The sequence below is a fragment of the Leptodactylus fuscus genome, chromosome 8 (assembly GCF_031893055.1).
Source record: "Leptodactylus fuscus isolate aLepFus1 chromosome 8, aLepFus1.hap2, whole genome shotgun sequence".
Taxonomy (NCBI): Eukaryota; Metazoa; Chordata; class Amphibia; order Anura; family Leptodactylidae; genus Leptodactylus; species Leptodactylus fuscus.
The window spans coordinates 10,343,291-10,364,346 of record NC_134272.1 but is presented as its reverse complement, the minus strand read 5'-3'; the positions used below and the strand labels follow the sequence as shown (position 1 = coordinate 10,364,346).

Genomic DNA, 21,056 nt, shown 5'->3' with positions numbered 1-21,056 from the left:
GCGGACTTCTGCCCCTATTATATCTCTATGGAAACCGCCGACGTTTGTGCGAGTTTTTCAAAACTCAACTTTTACGCAGATTTTTTTTTTTTCCTCAGTTTTTTTAGCCGTAATCCCGTTCACTTTGCAGGTAATGTAAAATGAAGCGATTCACAAACAACCAAAAAAAAAACAACCCCCCCCCCCCCTTTTTTTTTTTTTTTTTTTTTTTACTTCTTGTTTTTTTTTTTAACTCCCCCCCCCCCATTTAAATCTAAAGGGAAAAAGCAATTCTGCAGATAGATGTAACGTGTTTAACAGATTTTCTGCCGCTGTTTATTCCACAATGTATGGATGAGATTATAGGGATTGTCCAAGGTAACAGTCTATTATACGTGGGACCGGTCCAGTGTCTCCCACCGCCGTCCCGTCCTGCAGCTCTGGCGTTTCCTTCCGGTAGAAGTCTTCAGCGTAGGCCAATCGGCAGCCTAAAGAAAGGAACTGGGATATCACAAGTGTCGTAGGCAAGTGACATCCACGTGCCGCAGGGAGCAGGATCGGACCGCGCGGAGACACTGGATCAGTCTCACATAAAATAAAAACAAAACCTGTTTTCCCCGACAAACCCTATAACCTTGTCTGTCTTTGAAGCTGTGGCAAGATGGAGCAGGACATTTTTGTTTCAAGAAAAAAAAAAAAAATGGCCTCCTGCACAATGGCAGCTGATTCCAGAGCTGAATCAGTCTCAAGATCAGTCCCAGATTCCTAGGTGTAACACAGCCCTTAGAATAGATCCTCAGTATCAGATAAGTGGGGTCAGACTCCTAGCATCCGGCCAAACAGGACTTACCTATGAAATAGTCATGTAACTGATGACATCACAGTCAATCTGCCCCTTCAATCAACTAATCGACGACTGAAATCCACAACGCAAAGTGACTTGCACCTCTGGTTCTAAACCCCCAGCACGTCAATTATACCTGCGTCTTCCAACATTACAGATACAGAGCAACTTGTACCCAATTTTGGGTATTTTATTGCAGGAGCTGAGAAACATGCTGCTTAGTGTCCTTGAATGAAATTTACCAGTGTCCCCATTCCGTGTTCCTGGACTAAAGGGTTGTTTTAGGACTAGGTCATTCATGGTACATTCATTTGCACATACAAAGTCTCAACACCTTAAAAATATCCATCGAATTCGCTCCTTCCTCACCCCTGAAGCTACAAACTACTTCTAGACCAGGCCTTCATTATCTCTCACTTAGATTACTGTAACACCCTTCTCCATGGCCTCCCTGCAAATACTCTCACCCCCCTCCAGTCCATCTTACACTGTGCCGCTGCTCGCTTAATCCACAACCTGTCCCCACCATATATCTCTGAACTAATCTCTCGCTACCTGCCCACACGTAACCTCAGATCCTCCAAAGACCTCCTACTCCGCTCTGCTCTCATCTGTTCCTCATACAACTGTCTACAAGATTTCTACCGTGCATCCCCCGTACTCTGGAACTCCTTACCAAGACACATAAGACTGACCCCCACAATCACAGGCTTCTAGAAGGTTTGTTTCTGCGGTGTGTAAATATGTCAATCCCATCCACTACACTGGTTCTGCACTTTGCAGTATGTCAGCTCCCAGAGACTTTGCTGACCCCACTGCAAGTATGTAACATGTCCCCGGCCTTAAAGTGATACAACGTTAGAACATTCATGACATCCTATAAATGGCTGATAACTGCAGGTACCACGTGCGGGACCCAGACCTATGTGGAAAGGAAAGGCCAGTCTCCTGGGAATCGTGGCTGAAAGCTTCGGCCATTTTCTTCGCCATGAATGGGTCTGGTGTGGCCAACATCCTGCAGCAAACCAACATGTGCGTGATCCATGTTTGCAGCATCTGGGTCTTTCATGTCTGCCCCTGCAGTTCTGCGTGAGTGCAGGCGGGGAGTTAATTCTCTCTAAGTAGACACAATCACTGGATTTGTAAGAAAAAAAAAAAAACGGCAACAGATGGGACAAGACAGAGAACCAAATTTACGGTATTTATTTCTCAGGAAGATGAAACAAGGTGTAAACTTCCCCATTTTAAGATCACATCCCGCAGTGCGGAGATTACGCTTCTGTTTTTCTGAGCTTTTGGACCCCTGAGATAAGAGTTAATCTTCCTTTACGGTGAGTCACCTCTGTCCTAAGATTCCTTTCCAAGGAGTGGGCAGATGGATTTCTCATCTCGTAAAAAGATGTTAGCTCATAATCCAGGAGCTGGCGGCGAGCCTAGAGCATTGCAAAAATACTAGAAAAACACCTAAAGAAAAAGTCCTGGTAAATCTGTCTTGTAAAACTTTTATCTAGTGATAGATTCATTTAAAGAGGACCTTTCATGGTTTGGGGCACAGGCAGTTCTACAGTATATACTGCTGAATTCAGCGCACTGTTGGCTTTCACAATCTGTGCCTGGGTGAAGAGCTGTCAGTGCCGGTACCGTAGCTCTTCACAGTCAGAAGGGCGTTCCTGACAGTCTGTCAGGAACGTCCTTCTGTACAAGCAGCGCCAATAGCGCTGTACAGTGTGAGCGGGGAGGAACGCCCCCTCCCTCTGCTCACAGTGCTCGTCCATAGACGAGTATTATCAGGAGGGGAGGGGGCATTCCTCCCCGCTCACACTGTACAGCGCAATAGGCGCTGCTGTGGAGAAGGACGTACCTGACTGTGAGGAACGCCCTTCTGACTGTAAAGAGCTACGGTACCGGGACCGCTAGCGCTTCACCCAGGGCGCAGATCAGGAAAGCAGACAGTGCGCTGTTGGCTTTCCAGCAGTATATAGAACTGCCTGTGCCCCAAACCATGAAAGGTCCTCTTTAAAGTCTTGAAAATTCAGGTTTAGGTGCAAGTTAATCCAAAATACAATCCCAGGAGCTCTGGAAGCAAAAAGCAGTTCTCAGGCCCTATAAAATGTCCTATTTTTGTCTATTTTTCCCATCCTGAAGGACCCAATAATAATTTTTTTATTTATTTATTTATAAAGGACGCTCCAAAGGGCAAAGGTCACCCCAAATATTGATGGGATTTACAATTGACAAAAATAAACTTAACCCTTCTACTTCTGACAGCATTCTTAAGTCTCATGCACATGACCGAGTGTGCAGTCCCAGGGTCCCTGGGTGTTCGGAGGATTATGGAGCGCATCTTATCCAGCTCTGTATAAACGGATTGAGAAGGAATAGAATATCTATTGAAATCAATGTAACTTGGAAGACATTCAGATATCATCCAAGTACCTTACATAAAAAATTGGAACCATCTTGGCCTGCACTCGCTCATGTGCATGAGGATTTACTTTGTAGCATCATTCCCCCCCCCCCCCCCACTATCTTTTATGGCTGGTGTGTAACACAATCATTCCTATACAGCATTAAGTTAGGGAATGTTTGGTCACATGATTAACCCTTAAGTACTATAGTGGTGTCTGTCACACGGATATCATTATGAGACACCATGATAGTACTTAAGGGTTAATAGAATGATGGAGGCTCAGGCAGAAAGAGTCCACATGATCAGCACATAGCCCAAGGAGTGACGTCATGAAGGCAGATATCCTAGGAAAACACCGCTATAAAGATTCAAGGAATTAGTCACCGGTGAGATCAGTGTTCTCTGGGTATCACAAAGAAATCTTACAGACAGCAACTTAGATCTCAACTCCCCGGACAACCTACAGTGACTGGACAGTATCCGGAGAGGTACGGTTGCTGCAAATATCCCCCCTACCCCAATCTGTATGTGCAGACCTACAAGCCATCACACCGATGCTTGTATATACCTGTATACTTGTGTCCTTGTAGAGACCTTTAGGCTCAGGCTCCACGTCGAAGCGTTCCTTGTTGCAGATTTTGCTGCGTTTTTTTGAGCCAAAATCAGAGGTGGATTTAGCAGAAGGGAGAAGTGGAAGAAGATTCCTAAACATTTCCCATTCCTCTTCAGTCAACCCCCCCCCCATCAATTAAAAAACACCTTTCTCCCAATGTGAGGCCCCTGTTTTACAAGGGATCTGGACTTTGAGGCGTAATCCTACTTTTACAAGTCATAAAAATTTCAAATCTAAACTCTAGTCAGAGGAGGGTTCAGAGGTCATGTTTATGTACTTTAGACAACTGACAGCCATAAACATATTAGAGCGGTCAGCAAACATTACCCAAATTATTAGACATCCTAAGCTTGACCAGACCGGGAGGGGGTGTAGGTGGAGGGGTTGCATTTTGCAGAGTACCGGGATTCTACCATTAAAAACTTTTTTTGTGGCCGCTTACGCGAGCATGCGCAGTACGCTCCTGTTGTTCAACGGAGTACAGAGCGTATTGCACACGTTTGCCTAAGCGGCCACAAAAAAATAGCCACCGACATGTGCATTCAGCTCTGCCTGCGGCAAAACACACATATACACACACAAACTGTTTTCTGTAGTAAATAGCGCCACTCCTGTCCACAGGATGTCTGTGGTATTGCAGCTCAGCCTTATTCCCGACAATGGACCTGTTTCTGGCTACCAATCAAGTTTTCCCCAACCATGGACAACACCTTTTATTGACATCCTATAAACCTGACCTGAAATAGTATTTGGCATAGACTGTGCCATCCCGTGGAAATGTGTAGACACAGAAAAAACACCACAACAACGTTTCTCTTAAATGCCAAAAATATATATATATTTCTTTGTACAGGGGTGAGAGGGCTATTTACAGGGCGTCAGTCACATTATCATCGCTGTGCTGTGCTTGGTTTTTCCTTTTCACTTGTCTTCGGACAGCTTTGAAATTTGATGGACTTGGCTGGGGAAAAGGGATAGGAAGCAGTTTGCTGCTGGACAGTCCTGGGGTGGGGGTGCAGGGAGGACCATTAGGAGAGGAGGTCGGGCTCCCCGCACTACTTACTGAGGAGTAGCCCGAGCTGTTTTCTGCACCCATCTTCACAGAAGGGATAGTGAGGATTGGTTTTGTTGTTGGCTGCGGAAGGACGTTAGTCAGGTCCTCATCGCTGGAGTCCAGGCAGTGCGTGTGGTCTGCTTGGAGGAGGGAGAGATCCACAATTCCACTGGGTGCAGTGACTACAGGAAGGAAGAGGGGACACAATGTTACGAAACACATTACATACAGCTATTGCATGGGATATGATCGTCACAGCATACAAAGAAGGTTGCCAACCCCTGTTCTACATAGAGCATATGAATAAAGAAGACAGCAGGCAAATGTATTAGGAATGGCGTATCGTACGAGATTTACAGCCATTTTCTTGTGGCCACTTACACGAGCATACTGTGTAAGCGGCCATAAGAAAATGGCCGCAGACATGCACAATCGGCTCTGCCTGTGCATGCTTGGGATTTTGAAGACCAGCGCTGGAAGAAGACGTAGGGAGAGTCCCATTCCGGAAGAAGACAGAAGCCGGCGTTGGAGAGTTTTCTCGCAGCACTGAGGACACCCACCATTACTGTTTGAACGCTGGGGAACGCCCCCAGTGCTGTGAGAAAAATAATTTGCATACCACAGAAAATCGGGAACATCACCGGAACGGTGGCACGGGGAACACTTCTAAAGGTAGGAGAAGAATAGCCTTTCTTAAGGCTAGTCCTGCGTGTTAATATTAAAAAGTGATAGAATCCCTTTAATGTGCCACTGACCACAAGAATAAGGGCTCCAAGTCACACATTGGAATGGAGCAACAATCACGCTGGCCGCACTTCATTCCAAGTCTATGGGAGAGGCAAAGACAGCCAAGTGCAAGGCTCTGCTATCTCAGCCAGTGCCATAGATGTGCAACCTCCAGACCACTGAAACAGGGCCCCAATTCTCTCTCCTAGGACCCCTATTCCAACAGGAATATCTAGAGCACTTACCATCTCCTTCTCGCTCTCCTTCACTCTCCCGGTCACCTTCGTAGCCTGAACAAGAAGAATCAAGACTCCAGTCCAAGAAGTCGCCGAGCAGCGCTTCCTCTTGATTGGACAGCTCAGCAATGGGAGTGGTCACAAAGCTGCCCCGGTCTTCTTGTAAGTCGTCTTCTCTGCGTCTGTGAAAGCAGTTTCATTGTTAGACTGGAGCACGGTCACAAATTAATGCACAGAATTAGTGGGATTTTCAAGGATTATCAATTGATGATCTATCCTTGAAGATTGGGGGTCGGCTGTTTAAAGAGAAACTAGTGTTTGGTTGAGAACGACTTCACAGAAAACCAAGCACTGCATCATAAATTGTATTGCGGCTGTGCTTGGTATTGCTGTTCAGTCCCATTTACTTAAATGGGACTGAGCTGCAAATAGGACCTTGACAATGCATGTGACATCACATGACCCATGAAGGAGCAGAGACAGTACTCAGGGAGCGCCCTCTGCTTCAATGAGGTGATGTGCAAGGGGTCCTGGGTGTTGGGCCCTCTCTGATCTTCAATTGATGACTTACATAAAGGATAAGTCAGGCATTTTAAACCAGCAACAGCGCCACTTCTGTCCATGACTGTGTCTAATACAGATCAGCTCCCAAGCGAATGGGACGGAGATGCAATACCAAACGCAGCCAGTTGACAGATGCGATGCGGTCTTTGGAAGACAGCAGCCATGTTGTTCTAATCCTAGGAATTCTTTGCTCATCATTGCACATATAATATTGGAATTTAACCAATGGTTGAGAACAGGAGGTCGATAGTTACCTTTTCGTTTTGTTCCCAGCAGGTGAGCACAGGAAGGGATGGACGTCTGCGACACTAGGGGAGGATGCAGGGCTTTCCATATCCTGGAGGGAGACCCCGAGGAGCGCACACAGCTGGCCGTAGTCCATCACCTGCTGAGAACAGCAATCAGATTGTTATCTGAGCCAGGCGCCCACTCCCAGAAGAGTGACCAGCAGCCAGTGATCCAACACCTGCTAAACACACAGCCTGTCAGCCGGGCCACAACCCGCTACAATCCACACATGCGCCAATCCAATATCCTCCAACTATCGCGTCATGATCATGCAAGGTCACAATACAATCCCATAGACAAGGATTACAAAGATCTTCATGGTGTACGATGATAGCCCTAACCTTAAAATCCTACATAAGTAATAGATTTATCACCCAAAACTGAACCGGGCATAAGGATTTAATGTAATGGCTCTAAAATGACCAGTCAGTGCATTTAGAACTGGGATCAATATATATGCCATGTAAAGTCAGAAGCAATTAATATTTTCATGTTAATTTAAAATAATAATAATTCATAATTTTAAAGTTTAAAGTTCTAAGTCCTGCATTTTTCACCCTGCCCACCAAGCCTAATAACAACTACCAATTGCCAAATTCTATAGGGGTTCTCTTTGTAGCAGTCACCTGATTTCTATCACAGAAAGGATTACAATAAAAGATAACACTGCTATAGACAACACCACTAACCCATCATCCCATCCCCCACTGGCAACAGATGATGTCACCACTTATCTCCTCCCCCCTCCCTGAACAGAGCATGCCTAGAAAACTTTCCCATAGTCCTCATTGAGTCTATTTCTGCCTATGGCCATGACTATGCTGTATACCGTATCGATATATGTTAATGGAGCAGAGGAGAAAGCTAAATAACGGAAAACGGGTGACATTTTCCCTTTACGTTTGTAAACTCCTTATTCTCAGAATTGTGGAATACCAGGTCTGCAGGGTCAGACTACACGGTGTTTCTTTGTAGTCTTTTGCCATGGAGACACATAGGTCTGCATAGGAGCTGCGTACACCGTCCAAGCACAGCTCATAAACGGCACGTGCTGTGTGGATTGCATCTGCGGTTTAACAGCAAACAGGAAAGTCTTCTATAAAGCTGCAAAAACTTCTCCTTACCTTCTCATCGCTAATGTTGCCATAAAGGTCATTCTGAAAACGTTGCTTCACAGCCGTCAGCGACACCTGCCGGTAATCCTTTGGTGCATCATCGTGAAAACTACAAGAACGAAAATTATACAGTAGCATCAGTCACCGATGTCTGGTTTGTATTCATCCCCAGCAGTCCGGGAATTAGTCATTGTACAGATCAGCCTCGCTAGTGTAGTGTATGGGACCCGAGCCAAGAAGTGACTCACGCCTCAGATATCAAACACGCTCCGGAGATGTTCAGATGGCACGCTTACCATTTCTTATGCAGGTGCAGCACACAGGGGGTTAATTGTTCCAGGGTAAAACCCGTACGCTCCGCCAGCTGAGCCGGCCATGGAAGTGCTGTAGATTAAAAAAAAAATACAATGGGGTTAGAAATGCACAGAATACAATGTTGTAGATTGTAAAATACTACACATGCCGACACACAGGAATCTACATATCGTCAGTAAGATACATAGCGCTTCCAGCTGGGGGCGCTATTGCATTGTAGTCTATGAAAAATATTTGCAATTAATAATGGTGAAGTGCGGTACTGCAAGATTCAGATATTGCTTACTAGCCACAGGACCCAACATATTGTAGATTCATACTGGGATATAGATTTGTTTTTCTCTCCTGAAAACAGATTTTTGTGCATTTCACCATTTTCTTAAAGGGGTTTCCTGAGATGTAATTAATTAATAATTGCAGCCAAGATGGGTCAATAATTGAAGATTGGCAGGATTTGACACCCAGCACCCCCACTGATCCAAGACTGCAGCTTTCTCATGATAAAAACCAAGCACAGCGCCATATATTGTATAGTGGCTATGCTCGGTATCACAGCTCAGCCCAATAGGGCAGAGAAGTAAACGGACCACGTGACCGATGAACACAATGTTTCATGGCTCATGAAGTAGAATATCGCTTCAAATAGCGGCTCTGCATAGGTCCTAAGTGTCGGCACGCCTGCTGATCTGTAAGTGTGTGACCTAAACAAAGGTGATAAAGCCTTGGCAACCTCCTTCAAGTGAAATTTGAAGGAAATTTGGTAGAAATTTCTCACAAGCAATTCATTTAGAGCCATGAACCCACCTTGTTTGTGCAGGATCCTCGCCAGTAGCAGAGCACCAGCAGCTAGCTGAGCTGGAGAGTACACTGAAAGTTCTGTATACAGCAAGGAAAGCTCAGAAATGTAGCTGCAAAGGTGCAAGGTGTCTCTGTCTAATGAGATGATGTGAGAAAGGACGTCCGTGTAGTCGATGACTGTGGGCATCTGTAAAATGTAAATGACAGAGGTTGTATGTTTTATATGCACACATGGAATACACAACAAAGGGACATTGATCTATGCAAGACCCAGTAAGCAGAGATATATAACAGTCATCATCTCGCTTCTGCACGAACAACTACAAGAACCTAAGGCTAGGTTCACACGTAGGAACCTGACATGGATTTGGGAGCCAATTCTGCCCCTGAACCCGTGACAGATTTCGACTAGAATGGCGAGGGCGGTATAAAAAAGAAGAAGAAAAAGTCAAAAATTTTTGCACAAAAGTTTGCAAAATTTTTTTCATGCCTTGTCCACCAGAAAACTGGCGTTCAAGGCATGACAGTTCTCCTCCAATGACTTCAGTCCAACTATATAGAAGAGCTAAAGCGAGCACAAGAGCGAGCAGGAGCGCCAAGACCAATTGTAATTGTGACCAGATTGTAAGGTAAACCCAACAACCAACTTACCCTAATTTTTCCTTCCAGTGCAGATATGATCTCTCCCATCATCCGTACCAGATCCTCATATTTATAAGTGTTATCCGTCAGCCATACCGCTTCCCGAATAGTCAGGATCTCTTTGCTGATAAATCTGTGAAATGAGATAGGACAGTTATAGAACTATATAACATAAGAGCCATCGCAACGATTAGCCACGCGTGCCAGGAGTCCGTACCGTGTGCAGATCACCATACAAGCAATGCCCACAAGCTGCAGACGTGCACGAGGAACACTACGTAGCTTCAAGTATCGATCCACCAGACCAACAGTCATGTGCAAGCATAGACTGGAGAAGTCTTTCATCGTAGCCACTTCTACCAACCAGTCTATTAGGATATACCTGGGAGAAACGCAAAAGGACATTCAAGCAAAAGTCCATAAGGTAAGAGACAGTGATCTAATAATGCATCAGGGAAACCTGGTCAGTTAACAGTTAACAGCAGAATTATGAATTCAGCTCTGGAATACAATACCGCTTGTACTAACAAAAATCGTTTGTAGATTTTATTAGTTGCCTTCTCTACATACAAATAAAAGGTGGACAAATACTTTAAAGGTCTAAGTACCATTTTTTTAAACTATTGTGTAAGGGGCGGATATTTGGTAAATCTTTTTTGTAATATACATTAATCTATTTTGCTTCCTTTTCATAGAACACAGGCCCTAAAGTTCTCCAGCGTTGTTCTAAGTTGGCACACATTTGTGTTGCCACTATGTACAGATGTAGAAGTTTCCAAAGGATGTGGATGCGATTTGCAAAAATTGTATTTCTGCTTTTATATCACCTACAACAGTGTCTCTGGTGTCATATGAAAGCTGTGATACCAAGATCGCAGTTTCTGTCTGTCTGTTCTTTATGCGCGACCAAACAACTGGATCAATTCTCGCCAAATTTGGCACACAGATACATCAGGTGTCCAGGAAGGTTTTAGACCAGGTTTCAGCTCTCTAGGACGTACCGTTCCTGAGATACAGTATTCCCCAAAAATTACCTGCATTAGCCAATAAAAGCCTGCTTGTCTATCACTCATATTGCAATTGCCATACACGGTCACATGTCCCTCATCACCCAATAGAAGTTTGCAGGCGCTTAGCCTTCACATGCACACAGCTTTACTCCAGGTTTAAATAACAACCCAGCAATTTTTTTTTCACTGCTGTAGGTCAGCTACACATACACATTTGCTGGTGGTTCCTATTATCTGATCAGGAGAATGCTGAGTTTTAGGCCTCCACCTATGTAATACTGATGACCTATACTAACAACAGAATAAGGTTGTGTCGTCACTAAATTCACTGGTCTGACCTTCATGCCAGAAGAGGAACTCCTAGCATTATAGTTAGCCATGCTGCTAGGAGTCCTGCTTCAGTCCTATATTATAATCACTAGAGGACAGTATGTCTCTGGGAGGTAGGACTCCTAGTATTATAGTTTACTGCACAGCTAGGAGTTCCTCTCCTGGCATGTTCATGTCGGTAAAAACAGCGACCACGTGGTCCGAGATTCACAGATATGAATGGGGGGGGGGGGGGGGTGTTAGTAATATTTTCATAAAAGCGTCCTTATCCAGTACTCACCGCATAGTGTCGTTCATTCCCTTTTGCTTGGTGAAGATGCTAGCTTTGTTGATGGAGAAAGATGACTGAAAGACTTGGGTGACAAGGTCACACGTTGCCCGTTCCTGACTAAAATGACTTTTCTGCCCACAGGATTTAGCCAGAGAAATCTATATATTAAAAAAAAAAAAAAAAAAAAAAAAAAAAGACAGACAGACAATCAATGTTTGGGTTTGCCAGATCGCTATCCTACATACTGCAAAATCTACACGTAGTAAAGCAACCTATTCCGCAAGCCGTATCCTTACTTGTGCATCCCAGCATCCCCGTGCCGCATAATCCCGTAACTGGCGCAGACTCTGTAGGTATCTTCCAGGGTCAGATAACTGGTAAACAAAACAAGATGAAATGTTCAGATTACCAGCGGATATAGCTCACAAACATTGGAGCTGCCCGAGACGGTGCCAGTGTCCTTACACACAGACAGGGTAATAGAATTTCAGGAGAAACCCAATTATACTTACAGCAGATTTATGCTTGGATTCCCATAAGAGAAAGGAACTGTGCAGGCAGCCATGAGAGGCCGAAGCTTCCAGCAATCCCAGAGCTTCCCTCTTCTTCCCCTCATCCTGCAAAAAAAATCACATCGGGAAAGCGGTTACTACAAGGACCACGGCCGACGGTTTATATAAGATCTGCGTAATAAACTTTTATTATTAGGCCTTGCAACCAAAATACCGGTCAGTCACAACTTACCTCAAACAAATTTAACACCTTCGCCAAACAATACTGTAAAGATCCACGAAGAGTCTTAACGGGAAAAAAAAAAAAAAAACAAAAAAGTTAATAAAAAAACAAAAAAAATTCACAGTTATGGCATCTACGAGATCAGGCTCATTGCAAAATACACAGACCCTGCCAACAATCGTAAAAAATCCAAATCACGCTGAAATTTTTTAGATGGTTGTAAAGTTTTGTTCTATGGTGATAATCTGAGGTCACGTCCATGTAATGGCGCAATTTTACCGCTAGCCACGTGTGACCAGAAGTTGCTATGAACCTCTAGTCTTAGGCTGCGCTCTCCGTCATGCGTATATGTTGTTGGACAAAAAACGAAACAGTGCCCGCCCGCTCAAATAACTGTTACCTGTGGGCCCCATAGACTATAATGGGGTGCTGGAGTTCTCTCCGACAATTTCTGGCAGAATCAGCGACAAAGTCTCTTACAGATGTGAACAAAGCCTTAGCTGTTCTATAAAGCTACACAACATGGCTCCTGATACACAGTGACAATACTCACCCCTGTTACACCCTCTTCCTTGGAGTCCCCTCGGCATTCCTCCTTCAAGCTGTCAAACACCACGGCCTTACAGCAGCTTCCTGAGGTAGACCAAGGCGGGCGAATAAACAGCCAAACAAAGGGGCCGGCTCCCGAGTTCAGCCTTTCCGTCAAACTAAAGAAACGCGAGGCTTTCAATCCGTTAATTTCAGCGCGACCGTCGTCAGACATAGACACTGAAAGCAAAAGGGTAAAATGAATATTATCATTAGACACCTGAGATCTGCTTATTGGAAAACACCACAGAACGCCTTATACCTAACACGGGAAAATTTAGAAAATCCTGTCATCCAGACTATAATATACCGTGTAATATCCCAAAATGCAGATGATATACAATGTCTATTCCAACAATCATCTTTATCAAACCGATATTCCAGAATTACTGATAATCCAGATTATAATAGGTCCCAATAATTCTGGATTAAGGCTGAGGCCTGCGGCGCTTTACTGTCACAATGTAGTGACAGCGCGGGAAACGACATGACGCGATTTCCTAAACCGCTGTGGTGTTGCAAATCGCAGCATGTCAATTATACCTACGGAAACGCGACTAGATTTTTCTTTCAATTTTCATGACTGAGGCCTAGTGAGCGAAAATAGAATATCAAGTCTGAAAAAAAATACAACCAAAACTTACAGCCTTCATTGTACAAGTAAGCGATTCCCAGCTTCACGCAGGCTTCAAAATTTCCACGTTCTGCAGCCCTAAGGTGGTAAAGGAGAGGTAAAGATCGTCACCGAAAAGTAGCCAATGACAAAAATAAAAAAACGTAATGTCTCAAGTATGAGGGTGTTATAAAGCAAGGAACAAAATTGAAATCTACGCCGGTCAGGAAAGGCCGCAGATTTCAGGTTTTTTGGCATGAGTTGTACAAAATCTGTCAGGCCGAGGCCCATTTTTCTCAAAAAAGAGCAGGTTGGACAATGGACAAAGTGGCACATTTTTGGGAGCAAACTATCATGTGCTAAAAATTGGCGCAACCAGATTAGTAATTTCCCAACCATTAAAAAAGTTGGGGTTTTTTACCGTTCAAACAGATGAAGGTTTTCCGGAGAAGGCCAGACATCTTGGAAGCACGCGCGGGCCCAAACACTACTATGAGTATCCACCAAGGTCCTCAGATGAGAATGAACCTGGAACAGAGACAGCAAGTACGTTACACCCCACCGTGATAGACAAGGAAGGAATTGAGAGACATCATATCATAAAGCCTTACATGTCGCATGGATTGTATGTCCACAGCAGGGAGGCACTCCAGGATATAGAGAAGAACATCCTCCGGGAGGCCGAGAAGCGTCAGGAGCCGTGGACGGCGTTTCACTCGCCGTTTGGGAGGGGCTGCAAAACATTTGGAGCAGCGGCAATGCAGTACTGTAAAGAAGAAGAAAAGTAGAATGAGCCAGGACCTATAAATGGCTGCCATATTATACAGTGCTCCTTATATATACAGCATATTGACAGTATAGAGGATTTTGCGTGCCATAGTTTATATGGTCATCTCTAAACTCCTATAGACACTACAGTATACAGGAAAGAAGAAATGTGGACAGTTTCCCCAGTAGGAAAGTGAATATAATCCTAACCTAAGACCATCTAGTATAAATGGGCCTTGTGTTACATCTTAAAGGGAGACTCGTCAGAAAGAGCCCGGCATATAGACAGGTGATGCTAACCAATATACCCCTTGTGACTCGGCACCTCAGTTGCAGAGATATTGATGTTTTCGATATAGGAATGAGCTCTTTGGAGGAAGGACAATGGCCTCATTGCTCCAAAGACTCCTCATTTGCAAATCATCAAAAACAGCAACATCCCAGCAACAGAAGTAGCAGTGTTCTGGTGACAGTAACCTATCTATCTGCAGGGCTGGGGTGATATGCTGGTTCTGGTGACAGTAACCTATCTATCTGCAGGGCTGGGGTGATATGCTGGTTCTGGTGACAGTAACCTATCTATCTGCAGGGCTGGGGTGATATGCTGGTTCTGGTGACAGTAACCTATCTATCTGCAGGGCTGGGGTGATATGCTGGTTCTGGTGACAGTAACCTATCTATCTGCAGGGCTGGGGTGATATACTGGTTCTGGTGACACTAACCTATCTATCTGCAGGGCTGGGGTGATATGCTGGTTCTGGCGACAGTAACCTATCTATCTGCAGGGCTGGGGTGATATGCTGGGTCTGGCGACAGTAACCTATCTATCTGCAGGGCTGGGGTGATATGCTGGGTCTGGCGACAGTAACCTATCTATCTGCAGGGCTGGGGTGATATGCTGGTTCTGGTGACAGTAACCTATCTATCTGCAGGGCTGGGGTGATATGCTGGTTCTGGTGACAGTAACCTATCTATCTGCAGGGCTCGCTTCTGATGACAGACTCCCTTTACATAAAACATACGCTATAACATTCCTCAGCTCACCCTCTGTCCTTTTCCCTCCATTGTAATTTGAAGCCATGAGCAGAAATCTTTCAGCCACCCCATAACTTGACCCTTCCTGTCACCGCACATTAGCGCTCATTGCCTCCATACAATGCCGTGACATCGACCAGTTTCTTGGACATTTTATTGGCAGCATTTTCTGCTTGTTCGGGCATGCAGTGAACCCCGGCATTATGGAATTTATTTTTTTTTGCCTTGTGTGTGCGTACATTACAAAATCTTGATACGTTTTATCGCTTTGTGTCTCATCCACAAGATCTCCACTTGCTGTCAGTGAAGGGCCAGTGTTGACACTCTGCACAAGAAATGTTATATATGCAGTTTTGCTAAAATTTTAATATCCATTGCTGTAAGACATTGTCACATTCAGTCCTCATCTGGTCAGTGTTGTAGAGGGGCAGCAGCTGAGCAATGGTCTCCAAACCAGGGCAAACACATGCCATGCTGGGAGTTGTAGTTTTGCAACAGCTGGAGATCTTTGCAGCAGAAGGCAGCTGGTCGCTGACAGTGAAAGCAGCATCTATTGTACGGCCATATGTTGTCAGTTATATGGAAAATCTTATAGCAGGTTTCAATATGACCATGTAAGACACATTATATGTAGGACGTAGGGAAATCCCTCATAGAACTTCCTCTTAGACAATAAAAGGTTTGAGATTACCAAAAAAAAAAAAAAAAAGTGACCGGGCTGGTTCTGGTAATGCACGGATTGGTCACATGACCATCAGAAGGATCAGAATTTTTAGTGAGCTGACTTTTACCTAATAGGAAAACCCGCACTGATTTATACAGAATGCCCCCTGCTAAGATATAGGAGAGAGTCTTAAAATATGGCGGCCAAGCACTCTCTGTATGTGTGACTAAAGACATTGGGAGGAGTACATGGAAGGAGTATAAAGTCAGGGAAACCTGTATGGCGACTGAGCCTGTACCCCCAGTCGTGTGACCAAAGATTGCGGTGTTGACCTATGACACCTTCACAAAAGTAAATGGAGTCAACCTAGTGCTGCAAACACGACTTGGCCTCATACACACGACCATACGGTCACATTTATTGCTATGGGTCCATACACACAACCATAGTTTTTACCGTTGTGTGTCCGGAATGGTATCCATAGGCAACTGCTCCACTTTTGCACCAGTTTTGATACATCTCCTCTTACTTTCAACAAGCATGTATCTGTGTAGTCTGCTACTGGTGCATCAACTCAAAAACAGCTTTTTTTGGAACCCTGAAAAGCAAATAACTCAGCAAAGCAGAAGCCGAGGATGCAGCAATGGGTGACATACATTGTATCCCTTAGGCTAGGACTAGACAGGAACATTTGTCACTTTACAAAAAGGTAATCCATCAACCTTATGTCTCATGTCAAAGTCGCAAGTGACATCATAGTGTGACTACAATTGCTTCCCTCATAATCTTTGCTTTAATTTGCTTACAGTCCAGATTTTTGCAGATATTTTCATTCTTGAGTATTTGTGCAGCTGTATAAAGTTAATTTTTTTCAATATACAACCAATCGCAGACACTTGTATTAAAATCGCACAGCAAATGTCACTGTGTAGCCCTTAGTCCTTATTAGAGGTAACGAAGCTAAAATAATAAAACTGGGTGCCATTAATACAGATTAGAGGAAACACAGCCTAGTCTTAACCCTTGCAGGAAATCAGCCCTGATCGATGAGAGCTCCCTCCCCCTACAGACATGACTACTGGAAGTTGTTTTTCAAAACCCTCACCCGCCCGTCCGGCAGCACCGACACTGACAACCCATTGGGGGTAAAGTCAGCTCCAATGACAGGGCCCGGCCTAAACACACCGAGACAATGCACATTACTGGAAGACAATCTGATGAAGCTCTGCACCAGTATATAGGATTGGGCGGAGGGGTTTGTATTGAGTTATGGTCTTCAAATGAGACAATATTAATAAAGCAATCAATACAGAGACAAATATTATTATATGGAGATCTATTATATAATCTAATATACAACATCTACATGGCTCAGCGGTACTGGGCAGACATTTATAGAATTCTCTGGGGTGTGTATATATATATATATTGTATGGTACTGTATATACTAGGCTATGTGTAGTGTATACACACATATATATATATATATTCTGTTTACATTGATCTCTCTTGAATATACATATATATATATATATATATATATATATATATATATGCGCGCACACATATATATATATATTTATCTCTCTCATATTATATATACACACATTCATTTGGTTTACTTACATAGCCTCAACTTATACCACTGCACATACACATATATAATTATTACACAACAAATACATATGGTACACACACACACACAGGTATATTACATGTATTTTAGACCTATATAACACACACATACATATACACCAATAGACTATGATAAACTACACAAGGACATTAAATATTTCATTACAAGGCCCATAAGACTTCGGCCGGACAACAACTTTATTTAGGGGCCATCTAGACCCCTCCGGCTGCCCTTGATCAGAACACAATAAAATGTAACAAATTGATACAATATATAAAGCGCTACATAAAGCCCAACACAAAACTGCTACATTGTGATCAGTGTAGTGAGAACTCTGCTGTATGGAGTGGTAGGATGACTGCAGGCATTTCCCACACTGGGGGGGCGCTGCCCCTCCTCCTCCTAACTCTCAACTAACTTTGGAGGGAGATTTAAAAATCCATTGAGCAGGAAGTAGCAGATCACCGGCAGCCCGGCAGGGACCGGCCACTACTTACACCCCAAAATCCAGCCCAGACTGGGGTGTAAAGTTACTGGAAGGATCATGACCCTGTCCAGGCTACTAAACCGGTCACTAGATATTAGATCGCTGGATTTAGTAAGATTACTTGGACATTCCGATGGATCCCTGGCGGTGAAGGTGACCAGGTATTGGTCATCTGTTGTGTACGGTGCTGGTGGATTCCCAGTAGATCCCTGTGACGTTTGCAGATCCCTAGTTTTTCTTATATAATTAGGGGTAACTTTCCTTAAAGCCGCAGCCCCGGCCATGACAATCTGCTGGACTTGGGAACCTGTTGCTCCACATCTGCTAGGGAGCAACTGACATGAAGGATTTGGCAGACAGATCAGGGCTGACAGGCTGGGACTTGTAGTTCCACAGCAGCAGAAAAGCAACAGGTTGCCTATCCTATAGCATGGCACAATTAAAGGGATGGTCCATAAGTAACGCTCCTTTAAGAAACCGGTAAGGCCTGACTAGCAGAGACACTTACCGCCTCCTTTCATTCCGGCAGGTGAATGAGGTAGATGGCCGAGCTGGGGTCGGGGCAGCCGCTTGGCAGAGCAGTCAGACCTCAGTGCGGTTTAGCAGCCGGGTCGAGTCTAGGGCCGCGCTTCCCCCATTACTAAAACCACGCCCACTCCCATTCATTTCTCATACACACTTCCCCGCCCACTAGTGTATTTAGACCCCGCCCTCCCCATACATAACAAGGGAAGAGGGAAACTAATAACCACGCCCCCAACTCCTCCGCAGCCAATACGTTTTCAGTAATCCATATCAAATCCAACCAATTAGCGTTGACGTCTGTTACCATAGAAACAAGAAGTTCCCTCGTGTAATACCATATTGTAATATTTCGTTTTCACTTTTTTTTTTTATCAGAACCGACATAAAATAAGCTTTATTTATAGCCAGCTCCTTGACAGGTCGCCCGTTTTCATCTTATCGCGCTTTGCCCTTACTAATCATGTCGCTCACCGATTCCTTTCCCTTTTCGTGACTGACCAGTAAGAGACGCGCTTCTCGTCACGTGACGCAAATAACCCCGCCTTTCTGTCCCAGAGCGCAGCGCGATTGATTTTTTTTTGAACCGAGGTGACGAGGAATGGGATTGGCTTGGTGACGTCACGGAGACGTGGCCAATGAGAGTGAAGCAGGAAGCCGCGGAGGTTACTTCAGGTCCGCGGCATGTGCTGGCACGCGCAGAGTCACTTGGGCGCCTGTAGAATTCGAAACACGCCGGGTCTCTGATTGGGCGGGGGGCGGGGTCGGCTCTTTAAACTGAGTGGCCTAGAGGCGCTGCCAGGGGCTAGGTTGCTATGATGACGGCTATTTTACAAATTCTGCTCTATCAGGGGGAAGAGATAAAACGTATAATGTGATCTGTGGGGTCCATGGCCGAGCTCCTGCACCGATCAGCTGATGTCAGAAGCTGCTACTAGGCAGGCAGTGCTTGTAATAGTGCACCTAGTCAAACAATAGGAGCAATGCAGCAGCCCCATCCATTGCATAGCGGTGCATGTAGTCAACTCCTATTACTTGAATGCACCATCGGCTGATCTGTAGGGGGGCTGACACCCACCAATCACATACTGATGGACAATCCTGTGGAAAAATTGAATTGAGTTTGGAAACCCCTTTAAAGCTAAGGCTCCACGGGGCGTCCTACAGCAAAATCCACGGCAGCAACGCATTGTGGCTCTTCCCATAGAAAGTTCACAGAGGTTTCTTCTGCAGACTTTCTGTTTCAATTATACCTATGGGGAAACTGCCAGTGATTCCACAGGGATATATATATATATATATATATATATATATATATGGATTGTGATGCATATAGAGCTCATAATGTACATTTTTCCCTATCAGTAGGTCTTCGGGGTATGGGAGGAAATCCATGCAAACACAGGGAGAACATACAAGCTCCTTGCAGATGTTGTTCCTGACAGGATTTGAACCCAGGACTCCAGTGTTGCAAGGCTGCAGTGCTAACCACTGATCCACCATGTTGCCACCACTCCATAGGGATAATTGACATGCTTCAATTTCCAAAACCACATTGGTTTTGGAAATTGCAGCGTGTCTGCACCACAGTATTTACCTGAAAGTGGGCATGGGATTGGGGCAACACGGTGTCTCAGTGGTTAGCGCTGCAACCTTGTAGTGCTGAAGTCCTGGGTTCAAGTCCTGCCAGGAACAACATCTGCAAGGAGTTTGTATGTTCTCCCTGTGTTTACATGGATTTCCTCCCATTCTACAAAGACATACTGCTAAAAAAGAAAAATTTACATTGTGATAGGGATATATATATATATATATATATATATATCCCTATATGGGACTCACAATCTACATAAAAAAAAAAGTGGCCATGGGATTCTCTAGTATTCCATCTTCCATCCACTTTGTCCTGACTGTAAAACATCACAATAGTTCCCGCAGCGCTTCCGTTCCTACTCCCCTTCACCCTGGCTGATGTGAAACTTATTTTATTCCTGGAAAACTCCTTTAACAATGGGCCCAAACCTGTGTATGGATCTTGCACATGTTGCCATGACATTCCATGCAGAACCACTATTAGTTCTGATCTTGTCGGGGGTCTACGCCCCACTGGAATGTCAAATACACTTATTTTCTTTCACAATGAGGTATAGGAATCTTCGAGGTTACACTTTCAGTGATATACAAGTGTACTGGTTAGGTCCTATCCACACAAGGCAATCCGGAACAAAAAGTCTGGTCCAGATTTCCTAGCACGAATCCAGTCAGGAGGTCAGGACTACTTGAATCCTGGGGATCTATGCCTTGCCTAACCTCATTGCCCTGCACTGTATATAGTACAGACAGTGAAGAGCAGACATAGACTCCCAACATTAGAGATCACTCTGATGCAAGGAGTCTTGGTCTCCTGGCTGGGTCAGGTCGGGAAATCCGGCCAATGTACAATTGGGATTCCCTCGTGCTTGTTGCCTAACCATGTTTCAGAATAACCATGAGCAGTCACAGCTGTGTGCAGAAAGCATGCATGATAACAATACATAGAACTGTTCTTCTTTGTATGACTACAGACACTGATGTATGGCTCAGTATCGGCGGGTTCAGTCAGCTTTTAGACCCATCCCCTGTCTACCTTCAGTCACAGCACACGCTTTATGTGCTCATTAGGTCTTAAAGGGGTCTCCCAGACTTTATCAATTAGATGGGTCATTAATTGAAGAATGATGGGGGCCCACCAAAGTTCTCATAGATGGCTGATGAGGCCAAGACCTCTGCTCATCCTCTAACCAGGTCTTAGGCCAAACGAACATGGTGGGATC

At 44.6% G+C, this 21,056-nt stretch overlaps 1 protein-coding gene across 1 annotated transcript; it reads right to left on the bottom strand.

Annotated features, from left to right (window-relative positions):
- Window positions 1-4,702: 4,702 nt before the first annotated feature.
- On the bottom strand, window positions 4,703-18,336 carry CCNF (cyclin F). Its single transcript, XM_075285964.1, has 17 exons — window positions 18,230-18,336; window positions 13,743-13,897; window positions 13,553-13,659; window positions 13,163-13,230; window positions 12,484-12,698; window positions 11,940-11,993; window positions 11,708-11,812; window positions 11,492-11,569; window positions 11,205-11,353; window positions 9,802-9,966; window positions 9,594-9,717; window positions 8,949-9,129; window positions 8,126-8,213; window positions 7,839-7,938; window positions 6,681-6,811; window positions 5,872-6,044; window positions 4,703-5,082 (listed from the first exon to the last, which is right to left on the bottom strand). Exons 1-17 carry the CDS (start codon window positions 18,240-18,242, stop codon window positions 4,715-4,717), a joined length of 2,274 nt encoding a protein of 757 aa, XP_075142065.1. The 5' UTR covers window positions 18,243-18,336; the 3' UTR covers window positions 4,703-4,714.
- Window positions 18,337-21,056: the final 2,720 nt, after the last annotated feature.